The 26,753-nt window shown below is 33.8% G+C and overlaps 1 protein-coding gene across 1 annotated transcript; it reads right to left on the reverse strand.

Annotated features, from left to right (window-relative positions):
* Positions 1-1,255: 1,255 nt before the first annotated feature.
* LOC149939242 (uncharacterized) lies at positions 1,256-2,086 on the reverse strand. The gene has a single exon (XM_090179075.1). The coding sequence runs from the start codon at positions 2,042-2,044 to the stop codon at positions 1,256-1,258; it is 789 nt and encodes a 262-aa protein (XP_090035201.1). The 5' UTR covers positions 2,045-2,086.
* Between the last annotated feature and the right edge of the window lie 24,667 nt (positions 2,087-26,753).

Consider the following 26,753-nt stretch of genomic DNA (forward strand, 5'->3'; position numbering starts at 1 on the left):
TAACCAGTTATGCTTGCACACAGAAAAATCTAGTTTCTTCCGAAGACACATCAGAAATTAAACGCAACAGCCGAGCCCAATTTCGTAGTAAAACGTGGACTGAAAAAAAAAACGCCTCACCGCCTAAAAATTTGGTCATGTACTGGTTCGTAGAGCAGATTGGTCTGATAGTGCAATAAACAGTATTTTAAATCCTCCAAAAATTGACCACATACCGGCAGTTCGTTACGGCTTTAAAAGTGAACCTATAGCTGCAAAAAATACGAAGGTGTGTTAATTACTTTGGGTCATAAAGTGGTTATCTTCACTTGTGGATTGGTAATAAGTCAAATACATCCATGGCTGGGAGCATCGCCAGATCGTGGTTGTTATGATCCTACTGAAGATCAAAAGTATGGACTCGTGGAGATCAAAGCGAACTACAAATTCCGATTGAAGGGGCCAGAAGTTGCTTTGAAGGACGATTCTTTCTACATGGAATTGATAGATGGTAAACCACGGCTAAAAAGAAACCATCTTTATTTTCACCAAGTCATGGGACAACTTGGTATCACAGGGCTTACGTGGTGCGATTTTGTTGTGTATTTCGAGAAAGGTCTTATAATTGAAAGAATTAAATATTCAGAAGAGGTCTGGGAAAATATGGTGATACGTTTAGATAAGTTTTACTTCGAAGAAATACTTCCTAGGTTAACCCATTCTGAACCGTGATCCGTTTTGCTAAAGAGATAAAATTTTTCTATATGGAACAAATTCCTGGTAGCGAAGAGTCACTTAAAGGTCAACTAGTTAAACCTTGGGTTTACTCTCTTTCACTGGAAGTAGGCTGACTACAGAGCACATGTGTATTGCAGTCAGCCTACTTCTAGGGAAAGAGAGAGTAAACCTAAGATGTAATCAGTCTTTTAACTTAAAATGTTTAGAGAAGAGTATTTATTTTAAGTGGAAATGTGTAGAGTATTTATTTTAAGTTAAAATGTTTATTATTTATTTATTGTAAAAATGTTTTAAGTATTTATTTAAACTAAATATATTGTTATATAGGCAACAGTTTTTAATTAATTTGTTCTGAGAGTTTATTTTTAAGTAAGAAATGACGATATTTCATTGCGGTATTTGTGTACTTTACTTGATATAGTTTTTAGTCTCTAATTATATATTAACTTCCATTTTTTACATATTATAAGTTCACCAAAAATGTTTTTAGATGTTTTACCAATGATAGGCAAAAATAACAACCACATTTAATTAAATTTTAAATAGGAAAAGGAATTTCAAATTCTTCCAGAGGGTCCACGTCAATAGGGATTTCTAAGTCGTCGATTTCTTCCGCGCCTAGCTTCAAAATGGGAGATTGGAAATTTGTAAGCAGAGCAGTGACTGTCCAAATTTGGTTTACAACTGGTCCAAGTGTAAGAGGAAGAACTCTATCAAATATATGAAAATTGCGAATACGGTTAATTTTTCTCTCAACATGTATTCTGAGGGATGCTATTTTTTGAGTTTCTTGTATGTTATTTACTGTAAAACGTTTGTCCTTTAAAAATGGGGGAATATTTAGTTGGACATTAGGGGGAAGGATGTCATTGATGGTAAATCCCTTATCAGCCATAATCTGGTCATTGTCGTTAAATGTTTTTTCGAGTATACCACATCTCAACGTCAGTTCTCTGTCTGATATGCTGCCCGAATACAAGGATGAAACAAATGTCAAGGTTCCGTCTGGAGCAATTCCAAGCAACCCTTTGTAGGTGTTTGTGGATTTATAATGCGAATAGGTCCCAGATTGTAATACAAATGAGCTTGGTCTTTCGCATTTTATCTCTGTTGCGTCTATAATCACTCTTGTTGATGGATATTTTTCTCTGAAAGCTTGAGGCATATTTAAATTGATAATTTCTCGAGGGACCCATATTCCGAGTTGCCCTAACTGGACGTACATGAAGTTTAGCCATGTGATAAGGATTCTACTAACCGTACTTTCACTTATATCAAAACGCTGAGCAAGGTCATATTCAAATAATCCAACTCTTAACCTCATCATTGTAAGAAGAAACTCATCTACCGGTTTCAATTTTCGATGACGACCTTTTTTCTTGCCCTCTAAAAGTTTTTCATCTTGGCACCACCTATTTACATTTTCGCCATTCTCTCCAGGGGGCCTATTCTTGTCTCGGTTACGACATAACGATTCCGCCTTATCACTTCGCCATACCGACATTCGAGATAACGACATTCGCTTGAAACCTTATTCTTGTCCCCCTGTCGCTATCAGAAATGTCGTAAAAACGAAAATACCGCCAGGCGAGTTGTGACGTCAAAATCCGGTGACGCGCCCCTCTAATCGTCCAATAAGAATCGCACTTATTTATTTCTGTCGGCTGCTGTAATATTTTGGCGTTTGTTTACGTTTTCGCAGTTGTCATTTTTGTTCTTCGTTGGTAGTTTTTTTTTAAATAACATTGAGTCGCGCCACTAAATCTATAGGTTTTAATTTTAGAATACATGGAGGCTAAAGAACGTTTCGTTATCCGTAAGTTTGATGCAAACTGTACAAACGAGGCGTACAGTACACCGCGATGTCGATTAGTCTTGTCCAAAGGCTTAATGCTTGTGGTGGACCGTACTGGAGGTGCAGTAATTTTTTTGGAATAGAAATACTGTTACTTCTATCACTTATACATAATATTCCAGAGTTTGGCTGACTGGAACTTCCCAAACTAGAACTAAGACAACTGAGGAAGGTCGAGCAAATGCTGGGCAGCTCTCGTTTATTGAGCGGCCTAGGGGGTACATTTGGCCACTACGAAGTACCAGAAGCTGGTTTTCGGGTAAGTATTCTTTCATGAATACATTTCATGCTAACATTTCTTGGTTTTAACAACAGATAATTGAAGAAAATGGATGCGGCATTGGCTACTTTAGATCAAAGTCCCGCAGCTTCTTCAACAATGGCTCCTCCATATTCAGTCACTATCGCCAATTCTTCTCCCACTGGCTCCCATTACCGCAGATCTCCAAGATTTAATCATAGTTCACCAGTAGCGTCTGTGAGTTCTAATCACTCCCAAGGTAAAAATATTTCTCCAGCTGCACGAGGTAAGTAGAAAATCCTTTACTTTAAAAATATTTAAAATTTGTAAAAGATAATTTGGCTTAAACCGTTTAAAGGTCGCAACCAACAAAGGCAACAGGGCCATATGCGAGGGCTCACAAATTTCTTGAGAAAATAAATTCAAATCTTGATAAGCAAACTAAGATAATGGAAGATCAGTTGGAAACTTGGTGCCATATATCTAGTTCTCAAAAGAGAATTTGTATTGTATAAACTATTTGAGTTTCATATGCTTAGTTTTAAAACAAAGTAAGTGAAAAATTCAAATTTTTTATTTTGAAGAATCTTTTACAATTTCATTAATAAAGTTTTGAAAAGAGAAATAGTTGTTTTTCTGTTGCCTATACACCCTCCTACTTACCATTATATTGAGAAGTTAATACCCAAAACTTACCTTAGGAATGATATCTAGAGTTCTTGGTTGCTATATAACTTTTTTCAAAGATATCTTGAAACCATTGTATATGTGGGCATCATGAGTACGCCCAGGAAACTTGGCTTTGACATTCAAAATTACCAAATCACAATCGCAAACCTTAATACTATGTAAATTTTTGAATGTACATGTATATTATTTATATATATAAATAAAGCTTACCAATTGCAAATTTAAGGAATGGTATCTTTTCCTGTTAATGTACAAATGTTCCCAATAATTTGAATCTTATGAATTTGGAGCAATATTTGCAATGTGCGTACAATCTATTGCAGCAATGGCCCCCCGGAAATCTGGTCTTCTCCATAAATCTATACGCATTGTTAAATTAATATTTCTCTGCTATGAGAAGATTTGATAATTACCTCAACTTTGTGGCTTCCCTTTCCACTTTACTCAGTGGAAATTTTATCCATTTTGGCATTAAAATGCTATTTATTGCATCGGTTACTTGATGCAGACAGCGACTGACCGTTGCCTGACTGACATCAAGAAACAAATCTTGGCCAACTGCTTTCTGGTAAGCATAAAATCGAACAGCCACTAACGCCTAATGAACCATATAATTATTAAAACGCTAATAATTACGAAATTTAATTCTTAAATTCATGGCTCACCTTTGAATCTACAGGGAGATCCGTAACTCTTACGTTGGACGCGTTTGACTCTAACGTCGCTTTTAGATGCTCACAAATCTCTATTACTAAATACTTATCTAGGTGAAATAAACTTCTAAACTAATTTTCCGAAAGTTCAAAAGCTTTTGATCTATCTCTTAGAACTCTCTCCCTCCACAAACTCTTCGTTTCTTCCATTTCTGACAGACACCAAAACTCAAAACATGCGAGCTGTAAAGCAGCCATTTTGAAAATACCGCGATTCGAAGCGAAAAATGACGTCATAACGACAAAGAAACGCGATTCCGACTTCCCCAGCCCTGTCGTTATAATTCGCTGGCGATACGGCGATGTCGAAGTGAATTTTGGAGACAAGAATAAGGTTTTCGCCAGTCGATGTCGTTATGGCGATATTTTATCGATTCCGCCATAACGACATGGCTATCGCCAAGACAAGAATAGGCCCCCAGGGTCCAAATAATTGTAGAGATTCATGAAACTTGCGTAATTTTCAAGCCCAGTGTAAAACTTAACACTTTTGTTAGAATCCTTGATGTTTTCAATGGATGGCACCCGTTTTTTCTTATCATTTTCATGCTCTAATTTCAGTTGGTCAAATTCTGTCCCCATTGACTTAATACGCTGTTTTAACTGAGATATTTTGATGCTTTGATTTTTAAATTTATCTTCAGATTGCTTAAGCTTTACTTCCATTTCAATAATGTTTTCCTTTAAATTAGAATTTTCAATACTTAAAAATGAAATTATTTCTTCTTTTAGAGCTTGAGCGTTAATGTGATCTTTAATTTCATTTTTTAAAGTAGAAATTAAGCCCTGGTTTTGAATTTCAGTTTCAACTTAACTCCTCATCATTATTACTTCTTCATCATCACCAGTTTGAACATAATTATCAATAAAAATGCGTTTATCAATTACCCTTAGACTCTCGGATGTGTAATTCTCAGAATGACTGGATTCTAAAATATTAGTTTCTAGTTCAACATTAAAATTATCATTATTAACACGCTTGCGTTTCCTTGAAGATGTTTCAACAGGTAGTATTCTTTCCACCGGTGACTTCCTTGCTTTTTTTGCAACTGACCACTGAAAAACTGATGGCACACTATCTTTCTTTAATCTTTTGTTTCCCATTTCACAAGCAGGCTGATTATCAGACGCCAAAAAGTGGAGTGAGCAGACTTTCGTATGCTTCGTCACCTTAAATGCTTTTCCTTCATCACGTCGAATTTTGATTAGCCATTGCTTTTTCAAAGAATTGTCAGATGGGAAAGCATGGTAAGAAATCTAGTAAAGAAATATACCACGATAATTAGCGCAACTCTGCCTGTAATAAGTGATTTAAATAATCCACAAAATCATCCCCTAAAAATAAATGATGACAAAGATACTAAATAATTAGGACCAGAGGCTGCTTTTCAACTTTTCCCAATAAGTATACTTGCTTTGGTATTTTCGCTAGAACGAACTGTTCGTTGCTTGCAAAAAGGCACACAGCAAGCAGTTGGCATGATTATTGTTTATAACTATTAGTTGAAGAAACCAATTATAAACAATATTTTTTAAAATAAGAGTAATATCTCTTACTCACGTTTTTAAAAGCTAGTTAAAATTTTCCATATCTTTTGAGTCAATTAGGCAGTGAAACAGTAGATGAAAAGTCAATTAGACAGTGAAACAGTAGTTATAAATTAATACGACAGTGCAGTCTAAAATTCTACGCTGCGAAGGATTCACCAATTAGAAACAATATTTTTTAAAAGAGTAAAATCTCTTACTCACGTTTTTAAAAGCTAGTTAAAATTTTCCATATCTTTTGAGTCGAGTAGAGAAGGTAGTGTTTGAAAAGTCCCGCCAGTATCATGCCCAAGGCTTACTTTGGAGTGCATTTCCTCGCTGCAACAAATTTACCAATTGAAAACTATACTTTTAAAATAAAGTAGAATCATTTTCTTACCTTTCTAATAGCTTCCAAAGACTTTCTGGTTCTTAATACACTATAATTATCGCCTAAAAGCTAACGAGAGCTAATTCGCCGCCATATGAAATAATGCAAATTTTAGACTGCGCTGCCGGACTTTGAGGCAACTCTACAGACTACACGCGATTTAACGGCTGGACGCGGAATTATATTCTCGCGCAAGGATCTATCGATACTTGGGAAGTTCCTATTTTGAAAGAGGTCTATTCTAATCGAAATATTTAAACCAATTTTTAAAATCACGCGCATTTAGCCATGGATAAAATACTAGGGCTGTATGATCCAAAACTAGAAAGAGAAAGACCAAAATACGAGGTAGGCTACATTGCCTGATACGGCACCATATTTTTCAAATGAAAAGCTTATTTCTGGGCTTCTGGCGTTGCTTTTCAATCCGATAGACGTCTGCAAGGACAGTTGTATCTATTGTTTAAGGTTGTTGTAACTAGATCGTGCAGATTTATTTTGCAAATGAGTACTCATAATGAGTTATAACTAATTAAGTTACTTTTATATGTTAAATTAAAAATGTTGTATGAATATAAAAGAAATTAATTGGTAAAAGGAGTTGGCAACGTTCTATGTAAGCTAATTATCTTGATGGATTTATTTGATGTAATATAAGTCCGAGTCCTACTAAAGGTCTTCCATCTATCATAGTCTGCATTTTTTTAAACCTTTCGTTTAAAGTAGAATCATGAATTAATTAATCTCATTAATCCATGGTAAAATTACACAAAAACACGGAGCTTTATACAGTTTTGGCATGCCTAATGAAAACCTGAAGCTCCACACAAGTCGAGTAAGCGCTGGTAGTAAAAAAGTGACTTAAGAGTTACAATAAAACAGCCATGTTTCTTTATAGAAAGGCCTATACCATGACTTATCTTTTCTAAGCCAAAGGGACACACGGCTCTCTTTGCACTTGCAGGCTCTCTCTTTAGGAAGAGAATGTCATCTGTTGATCGTGAAAATAGTAGTTATAGTTACATACAAATTTTCATTATCATTGAAAACCCAGAAGCGCACTCAATTTAAGTATTAAATAAAAAACTTGTTAAGGGTGTTCCTCATAAAAAACCACTGAGGAAACCATAGAATATTTATTTATTCGTGACAAAAATAATTGCTCATTAAGCCTCAGGTGGGCTTTTAAAGAAAATGTAAATAAACTCAATTATTTGGTTTCTAAACAAGAAAATTGAACAACATAATAATGAGAAACAAATTCAACAAGAAGAAACTGATAGACTGAATTAGAGCATTTTAAGAATAATATCATGTAACCGGCTTCTACCCTTATTTACAAATATTTAAACGGATTACGAAGCCAACGGTTACAGTTAAAGTTTAGACCCGTAAAATCTATTGTTAGGCCTACCGAAAGCAATGACAATGGATTGAATGGAATAATTATTTTTATTCGTGGCAATTAATAAAAATTAAGACAGAAAGAAAACTTACAATGTAGTCCAGGCCATCTAATTCTAATTGTTCGCTTTTTATCATTTTCCCTTTTAACGTTAGAGATAATTATTGAAAGTCGAGAGCTCGAGAAAATGAGTCTTGTTGGTTTTACAAAGGCAAGGAAAAAAATTGTCCTCTCTCTCTTTAGATTGGCCGGACTCAGGTTTTTATATTGAAAAACAAAAGTAAAAAAACTAATTTGTCACACGTGACCAAAGTACGTTTGTTTTCCGTGTCGGAAAAAATATGAAAGGGAGAGAGACTGCAACGAGGCGGGCGACATCTGTCGGTGTCGGCCGACCCGTTGCAATCAATATTGATTCATTATAAACTATTGAGCGGGCAGCCAATGAAGATGATTCTAGTCCGGCACAATTTTTATTAGACTTAATTCAAAACTTTCCCAAAAGAATTAAGTCCTAGATGGTCTTACAACACCATTAGACAATGCATTCTGTGGAGTTATTGTCCTCCGAAGGGGATACAGATATGCCAGAACATTGCTAAAGCTACCATACAATTCAACTTTAAAGACTTATATAGGAAAGGTAGATGGAGAGAGTGGAATAAAAGATCTAATTAAAGCAAGGTTAACTCTTGAAGCGGAAAAATTAAACCATCACGAGAAAGTGGTATCAATCGCAATTGATGAGATGTCGTTGAATAGCCAACTCATATATATATAAAAGATACGACCCAGTTTTTGGATGAAAAATTAACAAGACACAATCCTGAAACTGCAGAAGAATTCCAAAATTCACCAACACACCGAAATATTGTAAATCGGTTAGTTCCCCCTCTTTTGGACCATTTGATGCACAACATCTCTAAATAATTTGAAAGGGTTAAACAAATCGAATACAAACCATTTAGTAGCAAAGTCTTGAAACTTTCAATATAATATATTAGGTGAAATGTAATATATTACATAAGGAGATTTAGTATTTAACCCAACAAGGAGATTTAATATACAACATAACTAGGAGATATAATATATAACATAAAAGTTATTAAATTTTATTTTAAAGTTTTAATTACTTGGTTGAATTAATTAGAAAGTTCCAACTGGGAGGCACCGTATAGGACCTTGGAAATTTGGATACGCGCGAGACGACTCCAAGGCTTAAAATCCGATGCGGAGACGCTTCCTGGCCTTTAAAATATCGCCGATTTCAAACTAAGATTGTGAGCGAACCAAATGATGGAAAATTACGATATTAGGCTTGAAATTATTAATGAAACTTACTTGAAATCATATATGAAACTCGGCAATGACGTAAATCGGTAAAGTTACGAAAAAGATTCGGAAAAGCGATCCACTTTACAAAATATTTTCCCATAGGAAAAATTAAGAAGGTACTCCCGTATTTTGGCGCCCCAAGCGGAATATTTTCGCGTAAAACGTGAATTTCTCATACGCTCGTTAACATATGAGTCGTTTCAAGCTGGCGGGCCTTCTTGTGCGAGTTCAGCGAGAACAGCAGATCTAAGTTGGCCGTGGATAAGTAAAGCCGTCATGTCAAAAATGTTTCAACAAAGCAAAGCCATAGGTAGACTTTTACCCACTGTCGAGTAAACCATGTAATTTTTTGAGATTATGAAGTGTTTTATTTTTGAAGTTGACAGTAATAAAAACCCGTTAAGCTATCGCTAGCCTCCCTAATACTGAATCATGGGTATGAAAATCGCTTAAAATTTAAAAGTGAACAAAAAACCTTACGTTTTTGATAGCATTAATAGTGCTTTCAAAGTCTATGGAGAAGCATGTTGGCCCCTTATAAAGATTCCACTATCGTGGAATCTTAATTTTGATCCTAAACCTAAATTAACAATCTTTTGTGACAGTGACTAGGCAGCCAATAGAGATACGCGAAGGTCAACCTGTGGGTATATAACATTTCTCGGTTCATCAGCGGTCACCTGGAGGTCTCTTAAGCAAAAGTCTGTATCTCTGTCAACGATGGAGGCAGAATACGTAGCAATAACCGAAGCGGTAAAAGAACTATTGTGGCTAACGCAAATATTGAACAATTTAGACTCTTTCCATTTAAAATTACTAACCCAAGTTATTTTCTGCGATAACCAATCGGCAATAATTTTGGCAAGTGACAGCATAGAGAACCAGCGCTCTAAAGATATCGATATACTATATCATTTTGTCCGGGAAAAATTAAGTAACGGATTGTTTAAATTAAGATACCTCGTTCAAGACAAATGTTGCAGATGTTTTTACCAAATTATTGAACAAAAACTTATACCAAAATTGTTTGAAATGTTACATTTACAGAAATAGAGTTGTAGAGCCGAAATTATGTCACATAGGGGGAGATTCTTAATTTAATTTATTTATTTATTTGCCATAACCGGAACTGATAAGAACTGTTAGAACTGAGCTTAAAACGATTTTGGTTGGCAGCCCTGTTTTCCCGCCTACTCATTCATTAGTTGATCTCTCTCCTCCTAAAAGACAACATGTACAGTTTGGTTTTGTTTTAGAATAACAATTAATTAAATAAACAGTTAAGCAATTATTATTTACGAGTTTATTCCATCCACTGATAGTTAATTTTACCCAACAGTTCCTACCGAAATCTTCAGAAACAGGGCTAGTAATTAACCGAAAAAAGCTGAGACTGGCAATGACGAACGAAACATACATGGGTTACCTAACTTCGGACCAAGGGATTCGACCAAATCCCGCTAAAGTAAAAGCAATCCCTGGAATGCAAACCCTGACTGACAAGAAATCGGTGCAACGTTTCATGGGAAGCATCAATTACATGGCACGTTTCCTCCCGTCCAAGTCAAGCGTAAGTAAACCACGGCATTTCTGGTTAGAAAAACTTATTGTTTTCACTTTGGAGGAAGTACAAATTTCAGCATTTACGGAATTAAAGACTCTTCTTTAACAAGCACCAGTCTTAGTCTATTACGAAATCCGGAAAGAAGAAACGATCCAATGTGACGCCTCAGAATCTGGTTTGGGAGCGTATGCCTCAAGGACATAGACTATGTCCGAACGTTATTATGCGCAGATTGAGAAAGAATGCCTGGCGATTATCTTTGCTTGTTTTAGGTTTGATCAATATGTTTGAGCTCAGCCAGCGTTAACGATACAGACAGACCACAAGCCACTGATCCTCATTTTTTCGAAAGCGTCACGCTTGACACCCAAGCGCTTGCCACGTATGATTTGGCAACTACAGAACTAATATTTAGAACTGCAATATCATACGGGACCGACGTTGCTTGTAGCTGATATGCTCAGTCAAGCATACTCGTCTGAGGACGCAACAGAGCTATAGCATCTAGACACAATATATTTTTTAGAATCATCGCACAACTTAAGCAAACAGCTGTAAAAGGATGACCTCTGAACAAGGCACAGGTCAAACCTGTAATTTGAGGCTATTGGGATAGTCATGGCGAAATGGAAGTTGAAGATAACATCCTTTTCATCGAAGCAAATCGAGCACAAGTGTTTCGAATAATTAATTAGGCTGCGTGTCTACCTAAACATGTGTTGTGGAAAATTAATGACCAATCAATCCAATACTACAAGTGTTTTTGAATAGGGTTCAATTTTAAAACAAGTGTTTTTATTATGCTGTGTGTACGTGTTTTGTAACATTGAAAAGGCCACAATGTATACTAGCCGTAAGGAAGCGAGGAAAAATTGTTTCATTATATGGTTCGTCTAAACGGTTAGTACGTTAATAGCTCAATGAGATAGGTGTAAGCAGAAGTATATGAACAAAAGTTGTAGGAGAGGACCAAAATTTTAAAAGGCATTTTCCTTAACGTGGTGAGATAAATATCCATCGGAGTTCCACCCCCTTTAGCTCCCGCCAAAAATTGCACTAGATAATTGTGGGCATCCACATTCGATATACACGTCATCACCTACTAGTCGATAGATGGCGATAGTGGAGCTATGAAGGGCCGAAATTTAAAAACGTCGATTAAAGGGAAATCTCATATGGAAAATGCGCTTACGTTGGTATGAGAGATATAGCGGTCTGATAACTTCGGTTCATTTACTTCTGGTGTAAGGTGAATGTTTTTAAACAGTAGCTATTTGTTCGGGGTAAAGTTAACATAGGTTGATTTAACGTAACTAATTAGTCCGAGGTAAAACTTTTCCAGTTATTTTGAAAAAGGGTGCATTTTATTTAAATTTAATTCCGGAAATTTGTGGCAAATTTCAATAAACGTTATTAAAACAAATCCATTTCGGGATGTATTGTGAATAGATCAATGCATGACCTATCTTCAAGGTTGGAAGTGATGGTTTTAAGCAAGGTGTTTCCTTTGAAACAAACTGTTCCCAGTTACGGTTAGTTATTTAACATTTTAATCAAACATGTTCCAAAAATTTGTTCTGGGGTGCTTAAAATTTTTTTTTCCATTAATGATCGTGAACAACAAAGGAAATGTTTTGGGCTCAAAACTAACTGATATATATGTATTTTTGTCTACTGAACACGAGTATGACAATAAAAAATGTTGGTTAGCTCTAGTTTTTGAGAAACTGTCATAGTGACTTTACAAGTCATTAAAATTTAGAAGCACCTTGTAAATTTTTTTAAAACTTACCATTTTCCATTTATTAAAAAGGTTTCTTACATATTTACAACGAATAAACAATTGGGTTTCCGAATCTAGGAGGTGAAAAATATTGTTTTTTTCGTATTGCTGAAAATACCCACATTACAGAAATATTTCGTAGTTTTATTGCAAAATTATTCGGATCACGTCATATACTCATCGTAATGCGGGAACGGTGTAATACGTTAAAAACTATACGAATATAATTTGGTAGGTTAAACCAAAAGTTGTTTGTAAGTGTGTTTCAATTTAAATGCGTTTAGAAAATAAATGTAAGTGTATGGAATCACTAATAATTGTCATGATAGATAAATATATTTATGTATCTTTTTAAATGTATGTAATTGTTTAGTGTAACATTTAGTATTTTGTTCCTTTACAAGCTGAAAATCCTTTTTAAAATATTTTACATCATTTAAACCATGATCTATTAATTCCATACGTCAAATGGGCCATAACCTAGAAATTGTTGAACAATCTTTCCTACTTGATAATTCTGTGAGATGCGAAAGGAAGCGTAAAATTTTACAAAACACCAGGTGTTCTTCGCTCTTCCAATGGTTGATAAACCCCCTGAAGTTCCGAAAAAATGTCGACCAATACACAAAACATTTTGTTTATAGTGGGTACGTAATTTCTTAATAGACTTAACTGTTCTATAACAAATTGAAATTCATCTAAAGCTTACACTGGTGTACTACTAAAAGATTGGCTGGATGAATAGTTAAATTCGTATTCAAAATGTTGTTTGTAAAGGTAATTGGGTCTAGGAAAATTTTCCTCGTGAGAAAAAAACTTCGAAATTATTTATCAAAGGTGCAATCAGAATAGAGCTAAAATATCGGAATTGGTTGGTCAATATTTTTCAATGTCCGAAGGCCATTCCTTTTTAAGGGCGTCACATTTTTCCAAGGAAATATCAGTGCTTTGGTTTCTCTTAGAAATTTAATCCCTGGCTCAAAAAAATGATACGATTACGACTAGTCGAGTGGGTGACCTTAACGTGAGAAATACTACATTAAAGAAGTTTTGAAAATATAAATAAAAAAATACCAGTTTTATTTTAACAGTATTATCCTAAAAAAAAACAACTTTAAAAAATTGAAGTTTAGTTTTTTTTTAAATGTTAAAATAACCGAATCCACTACCAGCGAATTATCAAATCGAGAAAAATTATCAACTTTTATATCAAGTTATGATCAGATTAGACACCGTCTCTAATTGTTTTGGTTTACATTCAGCCTGAAATTTAATAAAATGTATAAAACGTGAACAAATGTTTGACATGTGATAAGTCATTACATCCAGCGCTTTCTCTCTCACTTTATCGGCAAAACGCTGATATATTCCGAGACACGTGGGGTACTATAAAAAATATTCCGAGACACGTGGGGTACTATAAAAAATCCGAGTGTATGAGGGCAGGATGTTCCATATAGCATGTATTATACACTCGCTTATCATTTCTATCGGTGTCTTGAAATTATTTGAGTGAACTTGATCACAAAACTTCATTTTTACAACACTTAATTTTAAAAATAATAAACATTACAAATATACATTATAATACAATGTTATATAATAATTTTCAATTCTGAAACTGAAATTATTTATGTTTCGTTATTGTTTCGGGTGGTGAATTATACTATAGCTACAATTTCTAATAATATATTTGTAAATATTAGTTATAACTTACGTAATACAAAAGGAATTGAAACTGTCAAGTTGAGTAAAACAGAAAGTGGAACCGTCATGTTGACTTAAACAAAAAGGGAAAATGTGTTTAATTATTTGGTAATGTCGCGAATTTCGACATTTTTAAAAGTAATTTCCAAGATAAACATATTTGTAGAAACCACTTGTTTACACTTTAAATAAAAAAGGTGGCGGCCTTTAATGTGCAATTAATAAAAAAGAGCACCTACAATAATTGGGATACATTACTGGAAATAAAAACTCTGATATAAAAAGTATATTTCACAAAAGTTATATAACTTTATTTGACACAAACGAACTTCTTTACCGTCTTTACTTGCGCATTTAACACGGGAAGCGCTTTCGCCCAACTAATTCTTTCATCACTTTTGAGGAGCCCGTGTTTGATGGTCTTTCCGAAAGCATTTTCAAAGACTCGTAAGAATTAGGCCCCTTTTGAAAATATCTTATTCTCTGTGCTATCAAATCTACTAAAAGTTTTCATTTCAGTTTTTTAAACCCTATCTATTAAAAAAGAGTAGTAGCGACAATTCACCTTCATAGTCCTTACTCGGTTCCTTATTTTCTTTATCACTCATTATTCGGCCGTTGTCAACAAAACTCAAATTATTAATTAGCGAAAAACCTTGTTTAAAACGCTATCTGGGCTGGTTTTTTCTACAGGTGGTGGTATTTGTGAGAGAGTTTGATACACAAATTTACGTATGGAAAAATTTAACCCTTAGCCTTTATAACCTTCACAAAATTGGAACGCGTCATATTAATCACTTAACTTTAAAGTAATACAGAAATCGTCACGAGACAACTAAAGTGATTTTAATAGATGTTTTCTAGAAGGGTGAAAAGATAATTGTTTTTTTTTTCAGCTAGGCTAATACCCAAGGCACCACCTTAGGCCAAAGTCATCGAGCGACTTTTAAAGCCTTTAATTCAGGTGGCCGGGTTACAATGCGTAGGAGGGTGGGGGCAAGCCCTGTATGCCACGCGTTCGAGCCAACAGCTCCCTACACTAACTATTACCATTAACCTCAACAAGTTTTTGTGGAAGGGGAAACCGAAGATCCAATGTCAGACGCAATTGGTAAAAGAAAGACTTCTCCGCATACGGACTCTCAACCAAAGAAAACTATGAATGTAAAACTTTTCATAGGGAAACTGGAGATAATTTTGATTCGATTAGCACTGACTCAGATGATTTTGATTCTTCGTTCTGCCATCGCTATTTTAATGATATCTGTAAACGGAAACCATTAAACTTAAAATGCTGGATCTGTGAGGAAATATACCAAACCATGAGAGGTTTTAAATATCGTTTAATGACTCATATATCTTGTTCTAAAAAAGAATCATCGGTTGATCCATTCAATTGTGTATTAACTGAATCTATCCATTATCTAGCCGACGTGAATTTGTAGATGATCAAATAATTGAATATCTTATCGTATTCATTGTAAGTTGTAAAAATCTTGATGAAACTGTGAAATCATTCAAGCCAACAGTGGCCGAATAAATTCTAAGGACATCTAACGTTGTTTTAACAACCGATTCCAATATGCCGGCTGACGAGCAAATGAAAGCTCTTATTTATTTTCAAGAGTATTGTAAAACTAATGAAATTCCTTATTTCCCACCTCAGTATTCTAAAGAACTTGTAAAAATGAATTAAAATATGTTAATAGACATTCTTTCTATTGAATGTATTGTTATATTTTCCTAACGGTTTTATTATATCGTGGAATGGATATGAACTAACAATTACAGTTAAATGATAAATGATTAATAAATGAAAGATCGTATATTATAATAGAAAGATGTATTTAAAATTTTCGTTATAAATAACTAATCAATTACGGGAGGTTTACAAAAATAAATTATAATTAGCTTTGCATTTTTAACTGAAAAAATTTGACTACTCCCAAGTTACAATTAATATGACTGATAAAACAAAAAGTGTAATTGATATTGGAAATGCTGTAAAGTATTAACACATTCGTTATACGATCAGCTAGGGACCACAAAAAATTCGTGGAAACAATATGACTCATGAAGATAATTCTTCCTTTCCATTGCCAACCCATATTTTAAAACATTTCTCGTTCCGAAAGCATTTTCAATGACTCGTAAGAAGGTACATTTGGCGGAAACCAACTATCAAAAGTTTTTATCAAATTCGCTTGGAGTTTTCGAAGAAAATTTCCACATTTGTTTATACTTAATTCAAATTCACCTTTTGCCAAAAACACATAAATTAATAAAAATACATGTGCTTGTCACGCCTCGATGAACACGCGCGGGGGAAAAAGTGTTTTCCAACTTCGTTACCCACTTCGCGACGCACACGCCCACCGCTTTAGATAGAAGAAGTGAGTAGCTGCAACCCGTCTAAAATATATTTACTAAATGGAGAGCGACATGTTGTATTTAAAACTCATATGAGCTAGAATAGAAAGACGGTGATATATTTCTTTAAATTACCCTCGTCTTCTAATTACAGGCTGTTATTTGTCATAGTCCACGACTTTTTTCAGAACCAGTGAATAATTTTGAGTTTTTATTTGAATTGCTCATGATTCTTGGAAATCCAACTTACGTTGACTTGTATTAGTCATAGGTGTAGCATGTGAAGGATATTTTGGTATCCCTACAGTTCATGTTGGAAATATTCTTGGAAGGTGGCAATATTAAACCCATTTTATTTTTCAAGGATTCTACGCGCCTTAGAGGCTGATCCTATGATGTATTGTACTAGTAGTTTATAAAACATTTTTCAGGTTAACGTTAACAGTTAGTGTTGGCAATTGGTGACTCGCATGACTTCAAAAGCTTTCCATAGGCATTGAAACCAAGCTATCATTAAATTCATTAAAAGTCACATATCTTGGGTATTATTCCAAGTCCATTAAGTGATAGATATCTCTACATTCTGGCCGAGCTGCCAAGAGCGACCCTGGGTTCCTGTAAAATATAAATTTCGTGTACCAAAGAGAGCCATTACCTCTAGAGATAGTTATTCATTTTGGAGAGTAGCCCCGGAGAAGTATACAATGTTTGTTTTAACACGGGCCCCTGCTATTTGTACTCTCTCTTGACGGGTCTGCATTCTGGCAGAACCATTGGGTTGTTTGGAGTAACGACGGATGCTAACTAATTTTTTTTTAAATATTTTTCTTGGAGATTCAACCTGCTTCGTATTGCATGTTGGATTTATCTACATTCAGTTGGAAAAATATTTTAATTTATTTATGGTGACTTTACTTTATGTTTATTGCTTTTATAATAATAAGGCAATATTATTAGAATAGCACCATAACTCTAGCCATTTTCTCTAAGCATGAGGTAAACACCCCATAACTTGCATCCAAAAATTTATCGTCCTGTTTAGGAAAAATTGAACCAACGTAGTTTATCATGCTAAGCATTTTGAAACTGGTTAGACACATCATTGTAAATATCATTGATTTAAATTAATTATTGAAATATAACGAAGTTTCTACCATTTTTAGAGGTCGGCGTTGGATAAGAATTAATCACTTTATCTTTTTTCATCCACAGCCGACGATTATCCAAAACTTAAAATTATTTTTTCATGTTAAATCCCTTTCTATCCATGGATAATATCTATTAAATAAAAAATGTTTTCATCAAAGCAGTTGGAAGGTTGATTTAAGGGGTAGTTCGGATCAATGAAGGCACAAATATTTTAAATGTTTTAGAATTAAAGAGTTATTTTTTGGAATTATTTTAAAAAGCAAAATATATTTCTAAAATAATTTCCATCAATTTTTTCTCACCTTTTATATATTTTAAAACCGTTTCCTTAAATTTGAGCCTTGAAACTGTAACTGTAAACTGAGAAAATTTTCGATTGTAAAGGAGTACGCGTGTTTAGTTTAGAATTATGCATATTCTAATGGAAATATTTAAAATGAATTTTAAAATCGGCCGCCATGGATATAAAATAGGGCTGTGGGATAAAAAATTCGAAAGAAAAAGACATACTACTAAGGTTTCGTAAGAAACCTTGATACTACGAGCTGAGTTATGTTGCTTGATAAGGCAACATATTTTTGAAACGCTTATTTCTGGCATTGATTTTCAATGCTATAGACGCAGTGCTTCCAAATGCATTGAATTTTTCCTTTTCTGTAATTTTTCAACCTTTAAAAACGCTAAAAGGGAATAATGCAATTTAAGAGGAAAAACGGGAAAAAAGATGGAAATTTAATAAAGGGTCATTATAAAAGTAATGAAAGTCACGATCTAAATATCTAAAGCAACTTTTGGGGATATGTTTATGCAAAATTATTCAAATGTAAGTAATTTTGTAATAAATAAAACTTTAAATTTGTATTCATTTTCCGAATTAATCTAAATGTCTATATAAATTAGTATTAAGAGTGAGGGATACAATTTTAATGGATATTTTTAGGTCAAAAACGCGAAAAACGGGATTTTTCATTTAATGAAATTATCGCAAGAGGAAAATTTTATATATCAAATGTGGAAGCCCTGTATTGACGTCTGCTATGCTGTCGTAACTGGATTCTGTAGTTTGAAACATCTGCAGTTTTGTGTTACAAACTACTACTCGCAAAAGTATTATAACCTTAATAAATATACTGTTTTATATGTTAAATTAAAATTTTGTGTAAATACATATGAAATTAAACGGTCAAAGGAGTTTGCAACTTTCTATGTAAGCTAATTCTCTTAATGAATTTATAAAACAAACATGTACTAAATTCTATCTATTCAAGTCTGCACTTATTATTTTAAACTTCTGGTTTAAAGAAGAATTATACATCAGTATTTAAATTTGGCATGCATCATGAAAAACTGAAGATCCTCACAAGTCAAGTATCCGCTGGTAGTAAAAAAGAGTGATCTTAGAGTTACATTAAAATGACCACATTTCTTTCTAGAAAGACCTGATTAAATGTGTGCAGTTACACTGCAGTAGCCTGTTTGATTTGTTAAAGAGACTTTCAAGAAAGACTTAGTCGAATTGAAATAAGTCATCAGTCGTAACTTTGGGTTCACAATGTACGGAAACTGAATTACGTATTTTAAATTGACTAGAGAGTCTCTTGGAAGTCTTTTTAATAAAAGAAAATTCATGACTTATCTTTTCTAAGCTAAAGGACAAGACACATGCCTCTCCTTGCACTTGCAGGCTCTCTCTATAGGAAGAGAATATCATCTGTTGTTCGTGAAAATAGAAGCTATAATTACATCCAAATTTCCTCTGTTAACTTGAACAGTCTTGATTAAATTTATTGCAAATCTCTTTTATTGATGACATTTTTACTAGTTTAGTTTCTATAATTTATAATTGAAAATAAAAGCCATAAGTTAGAAAATAAATAGTTTTATTTTTAAATAAATTTTGAACAGACATTTTAATATTATTGAATGTAATTTAAAATATTTTACTTAACCAATTATCATCATTATTATGTCAAATTGAGTTTTAATTTGCCATTAAGACTTAGATAACAAGGTAATAGGTGTATAACTGGTTCTAGTAAGCAAGGGAATATACTAATTTTGGTAAAACTTTCAATCAAAAACAGACCCTTGATAAGATAGTGATTATGGCTAGCATAGCATGATTTGTGAAGAGCTTTTAATCGTTTACTTTTATCTGAATCATGTATCAAGAGTTTTCCAACTCTGCGTAGCTTTCAAATAAAAAACCAACCATGTGTAATTTATATTAAAAAACTAAACCAAATTCTACGCGCGTAGTGTACGTATAAGCTCATTTATCAACAGTACTTGAATGGTGGATCTCCAGTCCTGTTCTGGCTGTACTACCTTACAACGGTATGGCTCGTACACTACTGATCCTCAAATAACAATAATTTCAGTCTACTCACTCTTTAAGCTTTTGAATAATTAATACGCCTTTACATAGAGGATTAAGTTTGAATGCCCAAAACGTTTATTGTTATGAAAATGTATTCAAATATTTATCATACTTCATAACTGTAATTAAAATTCCCAAAATTATTCACACAATGCTAGATGGATACACCTGAATTAAAATTAATTCATTTTTATTATTATTATTTATTAATTTTTTACTTTAAAAACTTATGGAAAAGATAAAACAAAATTAACTTTTAACTAAATTTCACTTTACACAATATTCTTTCTGGTACTACTAAATACGTTATTTTTAACCTAGAATATATGATCGGGTTCTACGGGCTAATTTTCCCTACGAAGCAAAGGCTTAACGGTTAAATGTTAATTACATTTCAACTGCAAGTAAATTAATTATGATAATGATAATTTTTACTTAAAAATACTGAATTAATTATAAATAATGAGATTTAAATAAAGTTCCCATAAGAAATGGTTTATTATTTCTTGACGGACAAAATTTAATTTTTGCATTTTTCCGAGAACCTGGCTACGAGCTGATCAGTTTGCCTTCCATGTCAAAAATGGTACACTTACTTATTACAGTACGAAGCTTCTTATCTACAGTCGACTAACTTTCGTTAAATAACAGGATTCCAATACGTTTCTCGCTGAAGTTGACAGTAGCAACAAATCCGTATGGCTATCTCTGTACTAAAAGTAATTGTAGTACTTTCTGTCAACAACTGTTGACAGTAAGAATAATGCCGCTAGGCATCCACAATACTGAATCTTGGGCATGAAAATCGCTTAAAATAAAGTCTTAAAATTTTTAGCGACCCCACTATTTATTCTCCTGCGCTTGGCCGTATTAATTTTAGCCATACGACCCCTTAAATAAGTATGGCCTACCGGCCATTCTTAATAAATAAACAGTTAACCGCTATTTTAAGCAATTAATTTATCTGTTTTGTCGACCTCGAAACGGTTCATCACTGGAATTTAATCCTAGACGATCATCGAAAGATCGGAGCAAGTTGCCTCAGGCTCCACACGCCTTTAAAAAAGGACCCCACATATTTAACATTGCACGTGGCTTTAAGTGAAATTTCTTGAGATTTGGATATGTGATAATTGCCGAACAATGTTACTATGAGTTGAAACTTGCTGAGTTCAACCGTTCGCCTTCCAGAGGGCTTCAAATGTGAAGTTTTCAAATCTTTGCGTGACCGTTTCTCGAAAACTAAAAGGAAAATAACTAAGGAGATATATTGGTTAAATGAAGATTTCAATGCTCTATCCAAAAATATCTGTATCGTTTATCAATTTCAAACAGGTGGCGCTGTACGACATCACCGGATTTTCTATACACTCGTAACATTGGACTAAATTTTTTATTCGGTGAATATTTTCGAGCTTTAGGCAAAAGGTATATATCTAAATTCTTAACAATGTATCAATGGCGTAAAACGTCTAAAACTCTACCGTTCTCCTTGTGGAGGGCCCGAAAGTTTTCATGTATCATAGATTTGACGTTAAAAACCTTCGTGCAGTCTAAACGTTATTTATGCTTATTTTTGACATTATTCAGTCCTACTAACTGTTTAAAATAAAATAAGTGTGAGATATGAGAGCTAACGGCTAGACTCCTCGATGAGTCGTTTTTCAATGAAGAGTTAATTTAATTTCCGTCAGTAATGTTTATTTCGATAAAGAAGAATAAGTGGGTACAAAACTCGTTATGGGCAGTATTGTATAAAATAGAATGAAAATCATAAACGGGCAGTCCCTAAAGATGTCACGTATTTCATTTTAACCAAGTAATACGAAAGCAGAGGAAATATTTTCTGTTGCCATACAGAGTAGCAACGGTGACGACTTTGTGCCTGAGCCGCGCAATAGGGTAGGCTTTCAGTTCAGTGGCGTATAATGCATTACATCAATGTGGATGTATTATTTTCCAATATAATAGAGGTATTTTCCTAGGGTTACCTTCTTTTTTGCGTGGTGGCGTAATTTAGTCAGCTTACATACCCATCGTGCAGTGGCACCAGTCGCTTTCAGATTTAGCCCTAGATATCCTTATACAACTACTACGCGCGCACTACATTAAAAACGAACGAATGAATATGGCAGCTTACATGCCGTATGTGCAGTGGCGTAAATAGTCCATTGCACCCATCCGCTGTGCATTCGGTCCACTAAAATATTACGTTCTAGGGGCCATTTCTCCATCTGGTATTCGGACCCGCAAAAATTACATATTATTGGAACCCATTTTTCCGTTTTGCATTATGGCCCAATGTTTTCCAGCTACGAAACTGCCGTTGGGTCTCTCTGTATCTTTATTGGTTTGACCATAATAATAATTGGCTTTTTATTGACGGATCGTATTTATACTTACGATGTGCGATTTGAATTATAGATGAAGAATGAATCTTTTATATATTATTTTATTATTATACTCGAATAAAAATGAAAAAGTCTATTAAGTATTATTTCATTTCAATTTTTTTCAAATATTGTCTACTTATTATTTCGGTCTTGTGGATCTTTAGAACATTTATGTCGTTTTCTATATTCTTACAGCTCTCAAATACTTTTATTTCGTAGCTTGTCAATAAGTAAACACTCGTACTTTTTTATTTAATTTAGTCGTAAGTTACGATAAATCTGCATGACACCAAATAAAATCTAAAATCTTAAGGGTTTATTTTGTAAAATCTCAGTTATTAGTAAATTGTATATTATTTCGATTATTTTTTGTTTATTATACAATATGTAAGAATATTCTGATAGGTTTTTATTATATGTATACATAAAAAGTAAAGCCATTTATTATTTATGTTAACTTTATGTATATATGTTTTGATATTTTTTGATTGTCTGACATGGCAAACAGAATGTTAAATTGTTATATTTGTAGTTCTCGTCGTTATATACAGCAAATGACGAAAATTTACGGAGAAGCTAATGCGCCAAAACGTGAGATTATGAACGTTTGAAGAAACTATGGAGGTCTTCCACCACTTGAAATAGGAATCAAAACCCGTATCTGCCTTAATTTCAACAGATCAGTAATAAATGAATTAAGGGATATGGAACAAAATCCATCAGTTTTAAGGTATAACGTTGTAACACAGACCAATAACGCAACGTGCTTAATCTGCAATGACAACGATGCCGCGCAGAGATTATCTATCGAGAGTCGAGTTAACCTATTTTTACAGAGAAATATCTACGTTCATCATAATTATAGATGCTGCTTGATACTACTTGATGAAAGAGGTTTTTTACACAATATTTAATAGGTGGCTTAAGATTCATAAATCGGCCTTATATTTTAAACGGCCAACTACTGTTCGGAATTGTTTATTCATTATCCACAAATTGTCCGATTCATTTAAAAAACGTTGGTCAAAAGAATATCATTTTATCTTATTTAATTATGTTTTTTACGCAACCAAACATTTATTTGAATAAAAGTGGTATTTATTTTTAAAAAATTGTTTTATTTAAGTAATAGGCTTATTAACTTTCGATTATTTAAACATTTTACAATTTTAATTCAACTATTGGTCATTTAAATAAATATTATTTATATATAGCCGAGCTTATTTTATTCATGGATAAAAATTAATCGACTGCCGACCTCTACGGCCAACAATTAAACCTCTTTCTTCAGAACCTTCGAGATACCTCAAATCGAGCATCCGATTGGAAATATACCGATGGATCAAGTTTCACAGATGAGGAATTCACCTCTGTAGCCCCTGTAACAAAGGCGCAATTTCGCGACTTGTTCATGTACTGTGGGCCCGAAGCAGAAGGTGATACTTTAAGATATATCACAAAAAAGATTTATTTGCATTTCTCTGTACACTGCGGCAAGGATTATCAGATTCCTTTCTAACCGTAATATTTAATTACTCCTCTAGGCAAATTACAAGTCTCGCGATTTCAAAAGTGCAAAAATCCCTGATTATCAGGTTCGTTCCAGATAACCTAGGATTCGGAGCTATTATTAGGGAAACTTATATACAACGTCACGTGTCAGCATTTTCTAATGAGCTTTACAATCCTGAACCGGATAATCCCAAAGCCATCACGTATATTGACGGCACATACTGCTTTATTCCGAAATGCAGCAATTTTCGTGTATTAAAACAATCGTATTCCACGCACAAGAGCTCATTTATTAAAACCTGTACTTATCGTAGCGCCTGATGGCTATATTCTTGATATTCAAGGTCCGTATTTTTCAGATTCTCGAAATAACGACTCCAGCATTTTACGCAAAGAATTTGAACGCGATGTCGGACAAATAAGAGAATAGTTCGAAGAATTAGATACTATTGTAGTAGATAGGGGATATTGAGATGCTGTGCCTTTGCTAGAACAATTAGGGATCTCGAGCAAAATGCCATCACTTATGCAGCGGAATAAAAGACAATTTGCAACAGAAGAGGCAAACGTGTCACGCTTAGTGACCAAAACTAGATGGATTGTTGAAGCGCGCAATGGCCAAATAAAGAGTATCTTTAAATTCTTCGATGGAACAATTTAAATAGTTCACGCTGTTCATCTAGGGAATTTTTATAGAATAGCTGGAGCTATTATCAATATGTTTCATGATACCATCGAAATACACGACGCTACATTGTTAATAAAAGTGAATGAGGCGAATGTTGTACAGGCCCGAGTAGAAGTAGAACAGCTGACCAGGAGAAACGGTAGATGGGTTTTACTACAAACAAATAATGAGCCGCATTTTCCTCATCTAACCCTTGAATATTTAAGAGACCTTACGGTTGGAGTATATCAGATAAATATTGCACCATCTTATATTCAAAACAAAATACAAAGATATGTCAATTAAGTCTTCGAGTTTGATGAATTGATCGATGAACCAGATTTTATGAGGGTAAGAATATATTCGCGATGTAGAAATGCAACACGATATCGGCTTTGGATAGCTTTCGCAATCATTGAAGAAGATAATGAAGAGCAACTGCTAGGAGAAAAAATGCACCTATTCTTGGGTACTATTGCACTTGCTAAGCATGAGCCAGAACTCTAGGTACATGTAACAAGGGCTCATGTCACGAGTGCTATTTTTTATTAAGGCTACGCAAGGCTTGAAAACAACATAAAATACCCTTGGACATCGTTATTAGATGCAGTCCTCGATGCTGGAAATAGAATGGTACCTCCAATAGTTGAGGATGGCGAAATTGAAATTATAGACATATAGATGAGGCAAAACTACCCCCTCGAGAGTTCCTTTAATAAACAGCGTACCAAATTGCATAACATTAGGCGTAAAATTGAACAAACTTCTATATTATTCTTTACGAGGCGAATATTAGTATATTTAATTTATAACTTCACAATGTGGTTTGAGATATACAAAAACTTTACTTTCGCCAACATAGCAAAATAACTAAGTTTTAATTATTAAAAACTTAATCTAAAAACACTCACGGTATAATGAAGATTTGGTAGCATTTGTCCGAATTTCATTGGTCCGAATCGAGGCGCATTTGTCCGAATCGAGGCGCATTTGTCCGAATCGAGGCGCATTTGTCCGAATATGGCCCAGATGGCGGAATTACGGTTTCATTTGGCCGAAAATTATTTTGTATAATTTGTTGGCAATTTAACCGCTCTATCCGTTTGTAAAATGTTCGAAATGTCATTATTCAAATTCGAGTCCCAAACGTGCGTTTTTTATATTAACATGAATAATTGGTGAACTTCAATCTAACCTAAAATCCGATGAAAACAGCCACCTAACCTAGCGGAATCAAAGCCAACTCTGAATAAAGACCAAACCCAGCCAATTTTTAATTAAAATAAAACAATTTCGTAATGCAATTATATTTCTAATATTGGACAATTACAGGAATTACTTTCGGACAAAATGCATATACGAAACACTATTTTTGCGATGGAAATTCGAACAAATGCTACTACTCGTTCAGACAAATGACACTCAAGGTCATTAAATTCGTACAAATGGAACAATTTCGGTTTTCGAGTTCGGACAAATGAGTATTTGGACAAACGCGACACTATTCGGAATTTAAAAATTAATGAATAAAAAATTACCCGCTTTCAGAAAACCCGGTACGCAAATAGTAGTTCATGATCCCAAATAAAAATAAAACATTATTATCTTTATTCACAAACCCGTAAAACTGACCACAAAAAACTAAACATTGGATCATTCACAAAGTTTCCCCAAGAATAGTTTAAGTTTTTTGAATCGAAGTACACCGCTTCGTCATAATTGGTCGTTCCATTGTTTAAAAAAATATTAAAACAATCTAGTATACCAAAAAATAATATATTTCGAATTGTTTTTTTTTCAAACGTAGATAACTTTAAGACTATAATAAAAAGTTTCCTTTATATCTCTTTCCACGAAATAAAAATGTTTATCGACCGTTAGTCTTCCAAGGGAATTATAATAAATTTGAAAATATTGACTTAAAAATCAGTAGAAATAGAATGAAAGAAAATAAGATATTATATAGGCCGGTATCAAAAACCACCTGCTTTTTACTTTGAAAGTAGACCTTTTCGTCATAATTGGTCGTTCCATTGTAAGAAAAAACATTTAAAAAAATTTAGTATACCATAGCGTTTGATAGTAATTATTTGGCAACAGTCTATTATAAAACAGGAATCGAATTCGGTTTCCATTTGAAGACAAATAAATAAATAAACATTACACCACAAAGGATAAATATACATTGAGAAAGCTGTCATTTTACTCATCACAGATCAGAGCGTTTGCGTGATATACATATGAATTATATGAAAAAGCTCAGTTGCGCTGAGAAAAAGGGGTTATATAGCGAACCTTTAGTCGTTTCACTACGGCCAAGAAGGGACAGGTATTAGATTAGATGGTTAGTAAGG

Source organism: Leiobunum rupestre, chromosome 6 (assembly GCF_980474605.1).
Source record: "Leiobunum rupestre chromosome 6, qqLeiRupe1.1.hap1, whole genome shotgun sequence".
Lineage (NCBI taxonomy): Eukaryota > Metazoa > Arthropoda > Arachnida > Opiliones > Sclerosomatidae > Leiobunum > Leiobunum rupestre.